This window comes from Oncorhynchus kisutch, unplaced genomic scaffold (assembly GCF_002021735.2).
Source record: "Oncorhynchus kisutch isolate 150728-3 unplaced genomic scaffold, Okis_V2 Okis04b-Okis11a_hom, whole genome shotgun sequence".
Classification (NCBI taxonomy): domain Eukaryota; kingdom Metazoa; phylum Chordata; class Actinopteri; order Salmoniformes; family Salmonidae; genus Oncorhynchus; species Oncorhynchus kisutch.
The window spans coordinates 11,302,735-11,316,477 of record NW_022261981.1 but is presented as its reverse complement, the minus strand read 5'-3'; the positions used below and the strand labels follow the sequence as shown (position 1 = coordinate 11,316,477).

The 13,743-nt window shown below is 51.9% G+C and overlaps 1 protein-coding gene across 1 annotated transcript in view; it reads left to right on the top strand.

Moving 5' to 3' along the window:
• The window catches only part of LOC109885516 (methionine synthase), a 65,406-nt gene that overhangs the window by 24,184 nt on the left and 27,479 nt on the right, over window positions 1-13,743 (top strand). The window contains exons 17-22 of the mRNA XM_031812992.1: window positions 1,288-1,404; window positions 4,296-4,436; window positions 6,396-6,485; window positions 7,447-7,599; window positions 10,816-10,923; window positions 11,709-11,809. Coding sequence (XP_031668852.1) covers window positions 1,288-1,404; window positions 4,296-4,436; window positions 6,396-6,485; window positions 7,447-7,599; window positions 10,816-10,923; window positions 11,709-11,809 — 710 coding nt within the window. The remainder of the gene's footprint in view (window positions 1-1,287; window positions 1,405-4,295; window positions 4,437-6,395; window positions 6,486-7,446; window positions 7,600-10,815; window positions 10,924-11,708; window positions 11,810-13,743) is intronic.

The following is a 13,743-nucleotide window of genomic DNA, read 5'->3' as shown; positions in this document are numbered from 1 at the left end:
CCTTGTTAATGACCCATACTGTGTTTTCTGTAGTCGTTACCTGGGGCCAGGATCAGTGGAGGCCTTGTTAATGACCCATACTGTGTTTTCTGTAGTCGTTACCTGGGGTCAGGATCAGTGGAGGCCTTGTTAATGACCCATACTGTGTTTTCTGTAGTCGTTACCTGGGGTCAGGATCAGTGGAGGCCTTGTTAATGACCCATACTGTGTTTTCTGTAGTCGTTACCTGGGGCCAGGATCAGTGGAGGCCTTGTTAATGACCCATACTGTGTTTTCTGTAGTCGTTACCTGGGGTCAGGATCAGTGGAGGCCTTGTTAATGACCCATACTGTGTTTTCTGTAGTCGTTACCTGGGGTCAGGATCAGTGGAGGCCTTGTTAATGACCCATACTGTGTTTTCTGTAGTCGTTACCTGGGGCCAGGATCAGTGGAGGCCTTGTTAATGACCCATACTGTGTTTTCTGTAGTCGTTACCTGGGGTCAGGATCAGTGGAGGCCTTGTTAATGACCCATACTGTGTTTTCTGTAGTCGTTACCTGGGGTCAGGATCAGTGGAGGCCTTGTTAATGACCCATACTGTGTTTTCTGTAGTCGTTACCTGGGGTCAGAATCAGTGGAGGCCTTGTTAATGACCCATACTGTGTTTTCTGTAGTCGTTACCTGGGGCCAGGATCAGTGGAGGCCTTGTTAATGACCCATACTGTGTTTTCTGTAGTCGTTACCTGGGGTCAGGATCAGTGGAGGCCTTGTTAATGACCCATACTGTGTTTTCTGTAGTCGTTACCTGGGGCCAGGATCAGTGGAGGCCTTGTTAATGACCCATACTGTGTTTTCTGTAGTCGTTACCTGGGGCCAGGATCAGTGGAGGCCTTGTTAATGACCCATACTGTGTTTTCTGTAGTCGTTACCTGGGGTCAGGATCAGTGGAGGCCTTGTTAATGACCCATACTGTGTTTTCTGTAGTCGTTACCTGGGGTCAGGATCAGTGGAGGCCTTGTTAATGACCCATACTGTGTTTTCTGTAGTCGTTACCTGGGGTCAGGATCAGTGGAGGCCTTGTTAATGACCCATACTGTGTTTTCTGTAGTCGTTACCTGGGGCCAGGATCAGTGGAGGCCTTGTTAATGACCCATACTGTGTTTTCCGTAGGAGTCGTTACCTGGGGTCAGGATCAGTGGAGGCCTTGTTAATGACCCATACTGTGTTTTCCGTAGGAGTCGTTACCTGGGGTCAGGATCAACCTGACCTTTTAACAGTGTATATAATATTGATATATATTCTGTACAGGAGTTGTTGCCTGGGGCCAGGATCAGTGGAGGCCTGTCCAACCTGTCCTTCTCCTTCAGAGGCATGGAGGTCATCAGAGAGGCCATGCATGGAGCCTTCCTCTACCACGCTATCAAGGTAGGTGGAGCCTTCCTCTACCTCGCTATCAAGGTAGGTTAAACCTTCCTCTACCTCGCCATCAAGGTAGAATGAACCTTCCTAAACTGCGCCGTCAAGGTAGGTTGAACGCTAGCTACCGGCCCTACTACGTTAGCCAGTGGCTATTGACATCTAGCCAGCTAGCGGCCCTACGACGTTAGCCAGTGGCTATCGACATCTAGCTAGCTACCGGCCCTACTACGTTAGCCAGTGGCTATCGACATCTAGCCAGCTACCGGCCCTAATACGTTAGCCAGTGGCTATCGACATCTAGCCAGCTAGCGGCCCTACTACGTTAGCCAGTGGCTATCGACATCTAGCCAGCTAGCGGCCCTACTACGTTAGCCAGTGGCTATCGACATCTAGCCAGCTAGCGGCCCTACTACGTTAGCCAGTGGCTATCGACATCTAGCCAGCTAGTGGCCCTACTACGTTAGCCAGTGGCTATCGACATCTAGCCAGCTAGCGGCCCTACTACGTTAGCCAGTGGCTATCGACATCTAGCTAGCTACCGGCCCTACTACGTTAGCCAGTGGCTATCGACATCTAGCCAGCTACCGGTCTTAATACGTTAGCCAGTGGCTATCGACATCTAGCCAGCTAGCGGCCCTACTACGTTAGCCAGTGGCTATCGACATCTAGCCAGCTAGCGGCCCTACTACGTTAGCCAGTGGCTATCGACATCTAGCCAGCTAGCGGCCCTACTACGTTAGCCAGTGGCTATCGACATCTAGCCAGCTAGCGGCCCTAATACGTTAGCCAGTGGCTATCGACGTCTAGCCAGCTAGCGGCCCTACTACGTTAGCCAGTGGCTATCGACGTCTAGCCAGCTAGCGGCCCTAATACGTTAGCCAGTGGCTATCGACGTCTAGCCAGCTAGCGGCCCTACTACGTTAGCCAGTGGCTATCGACGTCTAGCCAGCTAGCGGCCCTACTACGTTAGCCAGTGGCTATCGACGTCTAGCCAGCTACCGGTCTTAATACGTTAGCCAGTGGCTATCGACATCTAGCCAGCTAGCGGCCCTACTACGTTAGCCAGTGGCTATCGACATCTAGCCAGCTAGCGGCCCTACTACGTTAGCCAGTGGCTATCGACATCTAGCCAGCTAGCGGCCCTACTACGTTAGCCAGTGGCTATCGACATCTAGCCAGCTAGCGGCCCTAATACGTTAGCCAGTGGCTATCGACGTCTAGCCAGCTAGCGGCCCTACTACGTTAGCCAGTGGCTATCGACGTCTAGCCAGCTAGCGGCCCTACTACGTTAGCCAGTGGCTATCGACATCTAGCCAGCTAGTGGCCCTACTACGTTAGCCAGTGGCTATCGACATCTAGCCAGCTAGCGGCCCTACTACGTTAGCCAGTGGCTATCGACATCTAGCCAGCTAGCGGCCCTACTACGTTAGCCAGTGGCTATCGACATCTAGCCAGCTAGCGGCCCTACTACGTTAGCCAGTGGCTATCGACATCTAGCCAGTTAGCGGCCCTACTACGTTAGCCAGTGGCTATCGACATCTAGCCAGCTAGCGGCCCTACTACGTTAGCCAGTGGCTATCGACAGCTAACGGCCCTACTACGCTAGCCAGTGGCTATCGACATCTAGCCAGCTAGCGGCCCTACTACGTTAGCCAGTGGCTATCGACATCTAGCCAGCTAGCGGCCCTACTACGTTAGCCAGTGGCTATCGACATCTAGCCAGCTAGTGGCCCTACTACGTTAGCCAGTGGCTATCGACATCTAGCCAGCTAGCGGCCCTACTACGTTAGCCAGTGGCTATCGACATCTAGCCAGCTAGCGGCCCTACTACGTTAGCCAGTGGCTATCGACATCTAGCCAGCTAGCGGCCCTACTACGTTAGCCAGTGGCTATCGACATCTAGCCAGTTAGCGGCCCTACTACGTTAGCCAGTGGCTATCGACATCTAGCCAGCTAGCGGCCCTACTACGTTAGCCAGTGGCTATCGACAGCTAACGGCCCTACTACGCTAGCCAGTGGCTATCGACATCTAGCCAGCTAGCGGCCCTACTACGTTAGCCAGTGGCTATCGACATCTAGCCAGCTAGCGGCCCTACTACGTTAGCCAGTGGCTATCGACATCTAGCCAGCTAACGGCCCTACTACGTTAGCCAGTGGCTATCGACGTCTAGCCAGCTAGCGGCCCTACTACGTTAGCCAGTGGCTATCGACGTCTAGCCAGCTAGCGGCCCTACTACGTTAGCCAGTGGCTATCGACGTCTAGCCAGCTAGCGGCCCTACTACGTTAGCCAGTGGCTATCGACGTCTAGCCAGCTAGCGGCCCTAATACGTTAGCCAGTGGCTATCGGCATCTAGCCAGCTAGCGGCCCTACTACGTTAGCCAGTGGCTATCGACATCTAGCCAGCTAGTGGCCCTACTACGTTAGCCAGTGGCTATCGACATCTAGCCAGCTAGCGGCCCTACTACGTTAGCCAGTGGCTATCGACATCTAGCCAGCTAGCGGCCCTACTACGTTAGCCAGTGGCTATCGACAGCTAGCGGCCCTACTACGCTAGCCAGTGGCTATCGACATCTAGCCAGCTAGCGGCCCTACTACGTTAGCCAGTGGCTATCGACAGCTAGCGGCCCTACTACGCTAGCCAGTGGCTATCGACATCTAGCCAGCTAGCGGCCCTACTACGTTAGCCAGTGGCTATCGACATCTAGCCAGCTAGCGGCCCTACTACTATGTTAGCCAGTGGCTATCGACAGCTAGCGGCCCTACTACGTTAGCCAGTGGCTATCGACAGCTAGCGGCCCTACTACGTTAGCCAGTGGTTATCGACGTCTAGCCAGCTAGCGGCCCTACTACGTTATCCCTGCATGAGTAACCCTGTTGTCCTGCTGTCTCCTATAGGACGGTATGGACATGGGCATAGTGAACGCTGGCAGCCTGCCTGTCTATGATGATATCGACAAGGAGCTCCTGCTCATGTGTGAGAACCTTATCTGGAACAAAGACCCGGAGGCCACAGAGAAACTACTGCTGTACGCACAGGTATATGGTTTACACACTACAGTACATATCCTAGTATAACTTACTGTGCTTGTATACACAGGTATATGGTTTACACACTACAGTACATATCCTAGTATATCTTACTGTGCTTGTATACACCGGTACAGAGCCTTCGGGAAAGTATTCAGACCCCTGGACTTTTTCCACATTTTGTTACGTTACAGCCTTATTCTAAAATGGATTACATTGTTTTTCCCCCTCAGCAATCTACACACAATACACATTAATGACATCACAATACCCCGTAATGACATCACAATACCCCATAATGACATCACAATACCCCATAATGACATCACAATACCCCATAATGACATCACACTATCCCATAATGACATCACAATACCCCATAATGACATCACAATACCCCATAATGACATCACACTATCCCATAATGAAAAAGTAAAAATGTTTTTTTTTAGAAATGTTGGCAATTTTGTTAAACAGCAATACCTTATTTACATAAGTATTCAGACCCTTTGCTTTGAGACTCTAAATTGAGTTCAGGTGCATCCTGTTTCCATTGATCATCCTTGAGATGTTTCTACAACTTGATTGGAGTCCACCTGTGGTAAATTCAATTGATTGGACATGATTTAGAAAGGCACACACCTGTCTATAAAGCGTCCCACAGTTGACAGTGAATGTCAGAGCAAAAACCAAGCCATGAGGTCGAAGGAATTGTCTGTAGAGCTCCGAGACAGGATTGTATCGAGGCACAGATCTGGGGAAGGGTACCAAAACATTTCTGCAGCATTGAAGGTCCCCAAGAACACAGAAGTTTGAAACCACCAAGACACTGAAGGTCCCCAAGAACAGGGGCGTCATCATTCTTAAAAGGAAGCCGTTTGGAACCAACTTGGCCGCCCGGCCAAACTGAGCAATCGGGGGAGAAGGGCCTTGGTCAGGGAGGGGACCAAGAAACTGACAGAGCTCCAGAGTTCCTCTGTGGAGATGGGAGAACCTTCCAGAAGGACAACCATCCCTGTAGCACTCCACCAATCAGGCCTTTATGGTAGAGTGGCCAGATGGAAGCCACTCCTCAGTAAAAGGCACATGACAGCCCACTAGGAGTTTGCCAAAAGGCACCTAAAGACTCTCAGACCATGAGAAACAAGTGTCTCTGGTCTGATGAAACCAAGATTGAACTCTTTGGACTGAATGCCAAGCGTCACGTCTGGAGGAAACCTGGCACCATCCCTACAGTGAAGCATGGTGGTGGTAGCATCATACTGTGGGGATGTTTTTCAACAGCAGGGACTGGGAGACTAGTCAGGATCGAGGGAAATATGAAACGGAGCATATTCTGTATGAACAGGTGCATACTGGTCCACCTGGTCAACACAGTACATATTCTGCTGTATAAACAGGTACATACTGGTCCACCTGGTTAACACAGTACATATTCTGCTGTATAAACAGGTACATACTGGTCCACCTGGTTAACACAGTACATATTCTGCTGTATAAACAGGTACATACTGGTCCACCTGGTTAACACAGTACATATTCTGCTGTATAAACAGGTACATACTGGTCCACCTGGTTAACACAGTACACATTCTGTATAAACAGGTACATACTGGTCCACCTGGTTAACACAGTACATATTCTGTATAAACAGGTACATACTGGTCCACCTGGTTAACACAGTACATATTCTGTATAAACAGGTACATACTGGTCCACCTGGTTAACACAGTACATATTCTGCTGTATAAACAGGTACATACTGGTCCACCGTATAAACAGGTACATACTGGTCCACCTGGTTAACACAGTACATATTCTGCTGTATAAACAGGTACATACTGGTCCACCTGGTTAACACAGTACATGTCCTGTAACCCTGTGGCTGTATGTCTCTGCTCGCTGGGGTTACCTGATCCCTAGTACAGTGTACTAGATCCCCTCTGAAGACAATCCTGTCGTTTTCAGAGCTGTGCCAAAGGAGGGAAGAAGGTGGTCCAGACGGATGAGTGGCGAGAGGGAACAGTGGAGGAGAGGCTGGAGTATGGGCTCATCAAGGTTAGTATAGTATGGGCTCATCAAGGTTAGTATGGTATGGGCTCATCAAGGTTAGTATGGTATGGGCTCATCAAGGTTAGTATAGTATGGGCTCATCAAGGTTAGTAGGAGAGTGGCTATAGTATGGGCTCATCAAGGTTAGTATAGTATGGGTTCATCAAGGTTAGTATAGTATGGGCTCATCAAGGTTAGTATGGTATGGGCTCATCAAGGTTAGTATGGTATGGGCTCATCAAGGTTAGTATAGTATGGGCTCATCAAGGTTAGTAGGAGAGTGGATATAGTATGGGCTCATCAAGGTTAGTATAGTATGGGCTCATCAAGGTTAGTATAGTATGGGTTCATCAAGGTTAGTATAGTATGGGCTCATCAAGGTTAGTAGGAGAGTGGCTATAGTATGGGCTCATCAAGGTTAGTATAGTATGGGCTCATCAAGGTTAGTATAGTATGGGTTCATCAAGGTTAGTATAGTATGGGTTCATCAAGGTTAGTATAGTATGGGCTCATCAAGGTTAGTAGGAGAGTGGCTATAGTATGGGCTCATCAAGGTTAGTATAGTATGGGCTCATCAAGGTTAGTAGGAGAGAGTCTGGAGTATGGGCTCATCAAGGTTAGTAGGAGAGAGTCTGGGCTCATCAAGGTTAGTATAGTATGGGCTCATCAAGGTTAGTATGGTATGGGCTCATCAAGGTTAGTATAGTATGGGCTCATCAAGGTTAGTATAGTATGGGCTCATCAAGGTTAGTATAGTATGGGCTCATCAAGGTTAGTGGCATGCAGGTACCACGTTATTGTCCCTCTCTCTACTGATCATATACTGCAGGGACCAAGCTATTTTCAGGTATGTCTAGAAAAATGGTTCTGGTCAAAACTGTACAGATACATTTATGGTACAAATCTCTCTCTTTCTCCATCACAATTGCTATCAATATTCCTTCTCTGTCTCTCTCGCTCTTTCCAGGGTATAGATAAGTATGTGGTAGAGGACACAGAGGAGGCGAGGTCCCAGGCTGAGCTCTATCCGAGGCCCCTACACGTCATCGAGGGGCCTCTGATGAACGGCATGAAGGTGGTGGGAGACCTGTTTGGAGCTGGGAAGATGTTCCTACCTCAGGTGAGGGGGAAGATATGGAGGAGAGGAGAGGAGAGGGAGATCCTCAGGTAGGGGGGGAAGAGAGATCCTCAGGTAGGGGGGGGGAGAGAGATCCTCAGGTAGGGGGGGGAGAGAGATCCTCAGGTAGGGGGGGAAGAGAGATCCTCAGGTAGGGGGGGGAAGAGAGATCCTCAGGTAGGGGGGGAAGAGAGATCCTCAGGTAGGGGGGGAAGAGAGATCCTCAGGTAGGGGGGGAAGAGATATCCTCAGGTAGGGGGGGAAGAGATATCCTCAGGTAGGGGGGGGAAGAGATATCCTCAGGTAGGGGGGGAAGAGATATCCTCAGGTAGGGGGGGAAGAGAGAGATCCTCAGGTAGGGGGGGAAGAGAGAGATCCTCAGGTAGGGGGGGAAGAGAGAGATCCTCAGGTAGGGGGGGAAGAGAGAGATCCTCAGGTAGGGGGGGAAGAGAGAGATCCTCAGGTAGGGGGGGAAGAGAGAGATCCTCAGGTAGGGGGGGAAGAGAGAGATCCTCAGGTAGGGGGGGAAGAGAGAGATCCTCAGGTAGGGGGGGAAGAGAGAGATCCTCAGGTAGGGGGGGAAGAGAGAGATCCTCAGGTAGGGGGGGAAGAGAGATCCTCAGGTAGGGGGGGAAGAGATATCCTCAGGTAGGGGGGAAAGAGATATCCTCAGGTGGGGGGGAAGAGATATCCTCAGGTAGGGGGGGAAGAGATATCCTCAGGTAGGGGGGGAAGAGAGAGATCCTCAGGTAGGGGGGGAAGAGAGAGATCCTCAGGTAGGGGGGGAAGAGAGATATCCTCAGGTAGGGGGGGAAGAGAGATATCCTCAGGTAGGGGGGGAAGATATGGAGGAGAGGAGAGAGAGAGATAGAGAGTGGGGGGTGAAGAGAGATCCTCAGGTAGGGGGGGAAGAGAGAGATCCTCAGGTAGGGGGGGAAGAGAGAGATCCTCAGGTAGGGGGGGAAGAGAGAGATCCTCAGGTAGGGGGGGGAAGAGAGAGATCCTCAGGTAGGGGGGGGAGAGAGATCCTCAGGTGGGGGGGGGAGAGAGAGATCCTCAGGTAGGGGGGGGGGGGAGATATCCTTAGGTGGGGGGGAGATGTCCTCAGGTAGGGGGGGAAGAGAGATATCCTCAGGTAGGGGGGGAAGGTATGGAGGAGAGGAGATGAGAGAGAGATAGAGAGTGGGGGGAGAAGAGAGATCCTCAGGTAGGGGGGGAAGAGAGAGATCCTCAGGTAGGGGGGGAAGAGAGAGATCCTCAGGTAGGGGGGGAAGAGAGATCCTCAGGTAGGGGGGGAAGAGAGAGATCCTCAGGTGGGGGGGGAAGAGAGAGATCCTCAGGTGGGGGGGGGAAGAAAGAGATCCTCAGGTGGGGGGGAAGAGAGATCCTCAGGTAGGGGGGGAAGAGAGATCCTCAGGTAGGGGGGGAAGAGAGAGATCCTCAGGTAGGGGGGGAAGAGAGAGATCCTCAGGTAGGGGGGGAAGAGAGAGATCCTCAGGTAGGGGGGGAAGAGAGAGATCCTCAGGTAGGGGGGGAAGAGAGAGATCCTCAGGTAGGGGGGGAAGAGAGAGATCCTCAGGTAGGGGGGGAAGAGATATCCTCAGGTAGGGGGGGAAGAGAGAGATCCTCAGGTAGGGGGGGAAGAGAGAGATCCTCAGGTAGGGGGGGGGAGAGAGAGATCCTCAGGTAGGGGGGGAAGAGAGATCCTCAGGTAGGGGGGAAAGAGATATCCTCAGGTGGGGGGAAGAGATATCCTCAGGTAGGGGGGGAAGAGATATCCTCAGGTAGGGGGGGGAAGAGAGAGATCCTCAGGTAGGGGGGGAAGAGAGAGATCCTCAGGTAGGGGGGGAAGAGAGAGATCCTCAGGTAGGGGGGGAAGAGAGAGATCCTCAGGTAGGGGGGGAAGAGAGAGATCCTCAGGTAGGGGGGGAAGAGAGAGATCCTCAGGTAGGGGGGGGGGAGATATCCTTAGGTAGGGGGGGAGAGATATCCTCAGGTAGGGGGGGAAGAGAGATATCCTCAGGTAGGGGGGGAAGATATGGAGGAGAGGAGAGAGAGAGATAGAGAGTGGGGGGCGAAGAGAGATCCTCAGGTAGGGGGGGAAGAGAGAGATCCTCAGGTAGGGGGGGAAGAGAGAGATCCTCAGGTAGGGGGGGAAGAGAGAGATCCTCAGGTAGGGGGGGGGGAGAGAGATCCTCAGGTGGGGGGGGAAGAGAGAGATCCTCAGGTAGGGGGGGGGGGAGAGATATCCTTAGGTGGGGGGGGGAGATATCCTCAGGTAGGGGGGGAAGAGAGATATCCTCAGGTAGGGGGGGAAGATATGGAGGAGAGGAGAGGAGAGAGAGATAGAGAGTGGGGGGAGAAGAGAGATCCTCAGGTAGGGGGGGAAGAGAGAGATCCTCAGGTAGGGGGGGAAGAGAGAGATCCTCAGGTAGGGGGGAAGAGAGATCCTCAGGTAGGGGGGGAAGAGAGAGATCCTCAGGTGGGGGGGGGAAGAGAGAGATCCTCAGGTAGGGGGGGAAGAGAGAGATCCTCAGGTAGGGGGGGAAGAGAGAGATCCTCAGGTAGGGGGGGAAGAGAGATCCTCAGGTAGGGGGGGAAGAGAGAGATCCTCAGGTAGGGGGGGAAGAGAGAGATCCTCAGGTGGGGGGGAAGAGAGAGATCCTCAGGTAGGGGGGGAAGAGAGAGATCCTCAGGTAGGGGGGGAAGAGATCAGGTAGGGGGGAAGAGATATCCTCAGGTAGGGGGGGAAGAGAGAGATCCTCAGGTAGGGGGGAAGAGATCAGGTAGGGGGGGAAGAGAGAGATCCTCAGGTAGGGGGGAAGAGATATCCTCAGGTAGGGGGGGAAGAGATATCCTCAGGTAGGGGGGGGGAAGAGATATCCTCAGGTAGGGGGGGGGAAGAGATATCCTCAGGTAGGGGGGGGGGGAGAGATATCCTCAGGTAGGGGGGGGGGAGAGATATCCTCAGGTAGGGGGGGAAGAGATATCCTCAGGTAGGGAGGGGGAAGAGATATCCTCAGGTAGGGGGGGGTAGAGATATCCTCAGGTAGGGGGGGTAGAGATATCCTCAGGTAGGGGGGGAAGAGATATCCTCAGGTAGGGAGGGGGAAGAGATATCCTCAGGTAGGGGGGGAAGAGATCACAGAGGAGATACTATAAGAGGTTTCTATTCTTCTCATGATCCGGTGTGTGCGTGCGCGCGCGTGTGTGTAACAGGTGATAAAATCTGCACGTGTGATGAAGAAGGCTGTCGCCCACCTGATCCCCTTCATGGAGAAGGAGAGAGAGGCCATGCTACTGGCATCAGGATCAGTAGAGGAGATTGTGAGTCTGTCTCTCTACCTGCCTTGTCCGTCTCTCTCTACAGTCTGTTTCTGTCTCCCCATCTCATCACATCTCTCCTCTACATTAATACCGAGGAGGTTTCTCATCGTCAACACGTTTAACATCATAGTGAAGGGACTGATTCATCACAGCTCTACAGTAATGATCTATACCCCCCCCCCCCTGTTAGGACCCCTACCAGGGCACCATAGTGAAGGGACTGATTCATCACAGCTCTACAGTAATGATCTACACCCCCCCCCCCCCTGTTAGGACCCCTACCAGGGCACCATAGTGTCACAGTGAAGGGACTGATTCATCACAGCTCTACAGTAATGATCTATACCCCCCCCCCCCTGTTAGGACCCCTACCAGGGCACCATAGTGTCACAGTGAAGGGACTGATTCATCACAGCTCTACAGTAATGATCTATACCCCCCCCCCCCTGTTAGGACCCCTACCAGGGCACCACAGTGAAGGGACTGATTCACCACAGCTCTACAGTAATGATCTATACCCCCCCTGTTAGGACCCCTACCAGGGCACCATAGTGTCACAGTGAAGGGACTGATTCATCACAGCTCTACAGTAATGATCTATACCCCCCCCCCCCCTGTTAGGACCCCTACCAGGGCACCATAGTGTCACAGTGAAGGGACTGATTCATCACAGCTCTACAGTAATGATCTATACCCCCCCCCTGTTAGGACCCCTACCAGGGCACCACAGTGAAGGGACTGATTCACCACAGCTCTACAGTAATGATCTATACCCCCCCTGTTAGGACCCCTACCAGGGCACCATAGTGTTGGCCACAGTGAAGGGAGACGTCCACGACATCGGAAAGAACATTGTAGGAGTGGTGCTGGGCTGCAACAACTTCAGGTAGGGGCGTGTTCTGTTCTGTTGTTCTGTTGTGTTCTCTGCAACAACTTCAGGTAGGGGCGTGTTCTGTTCTGTTGTTCTGTTGTGTTCTCTGCAACAACTTCAGGTAGGGGCGTGTTCTGTTCTGTTGTTCTGTTGTGTTCTCTGCAACAACTTCAGGTAGGGGCGTGTTCTGTTCTGTTGTTCTGTTGTGTTCTCTGCAACAACTTCAGGTAGGGGCGTGTTCTGTTGTTGTATTTAGTTGTACATATTGTCCACATTGACTCTGTACCGGTACCCCCTGTATATAGCCTCCACATTGACTCTGTACCAGTACCCCTGTATATAGTCTCCACATTGACTCTGTACCGGTACCCCCTGTATATAGTCTCCACATTGACTCTGTACCGGTACCCCCTGTATATAGCCTCCACATTGATTCTGTACCGGTACCCCCTGTATATAGCCTCCACATTGACTCTGTACTGGTACCCCCTGTATATAGCCTCCACATTGACTCTGTACCGGTACCCCCTGTATATAGCCTCCACATTGACTCTGTACTGGTACCCCCTGTATATAGCCTCCACATTGACTCTGTACCGGTACCCCCTGTATATAGCCTCCACATTGACTCTGTTCCAGTACCCCCTGTATATAGTCTCCACATTGATTCTGTACCGGTACCCCCTGTATATAGTCTCCACATTGATTCTGTACCGGTACCCCCTGTATATAGCCTCCACATTGACTCTGTACCGGTACCCCCTGTATATAGCCTCCACATTGACTCTGTACCGGTACCCCCTGTATAGATTCTCCACATTGACTCTGTACCGGTACCCCCTGTATATAGCCTCCACATTGACTCTGTACCAGTACCCCCTGTATAGATTCTCCACATTGACTCTGTACCGGTACCCCCTGTATATAGCCTCCACATTGACTCTGTACCGGTACCCCCTGTATATAGCCTCCACATTGACTCTGTACTGGTACCCCCTGTATATAGCCTCCACATTGACTCTGTACCGGTACCCCCAGTATATAGCCTCCACATTGACTCTGTACCGGTACCCCCTGTATATAGCCTCCACATTGACTCTGTTCCAGTACCCCCTGTATATAGTCTCCACATTGACTCTGTACCGGTACCCCCTGTATATAGCCTCCACATTGACTCTGTACCGGTACCCCCTGTATATAGCCTCCACATTGACTCTGTACCGGTACCCCCTGTATATAGCCTCCACATTGACTCAGTACCAGTACCCCCTGTATATAGCCTCCACATTGACTCTGTACCGGTACCCCCTGTATATAGCCTCCACATTGACTCTGTACCGGTACCCCCTGTATATAGTCTCCACATTGACTCTGTACCGGTACCCCCTGTATATAGCCTCCACATTGACTCTGTACCGGTACCCCCTGTATATAGCCTCCACATTGACTCTGTACCGGTACCCCCTGTATATAGCCTCCACATTGACTCTGTACCGGTACCCCCTGTATATAGCTTCCACATTGACTCTGTACCAGTACCCCCTGTATATAGCCTCCACATTGACTCTGTACCGGTACCCCCTGTATATAGCCTCACTATTGACTCTGTACCGGTACCCCCTGTATATAGCCTCCACATTGACTCTGTACCGGTACCCCCTGTATATAGCCTCCACATTGACTCTGTACCGGTACCCCCTGTATATAGCCTCCACATTGACTCTGTACCGGTACCCCCTGTATATAGCCTCCACATTGACTCTGTACCAGTACCCCCTGTATATAGCCTCCACATTGACTCTGTACCGGTACCCCCTGTATATAGTCTCCACATTGACTCTGTACCATAATACCCTGTATATAGCCTCCACATTGACTCTGTGCCGGTACCCCCTGTATATAGCCTCCACATTGACTCTGTACCGGTACCCCCTGTATATAGCCTCCAC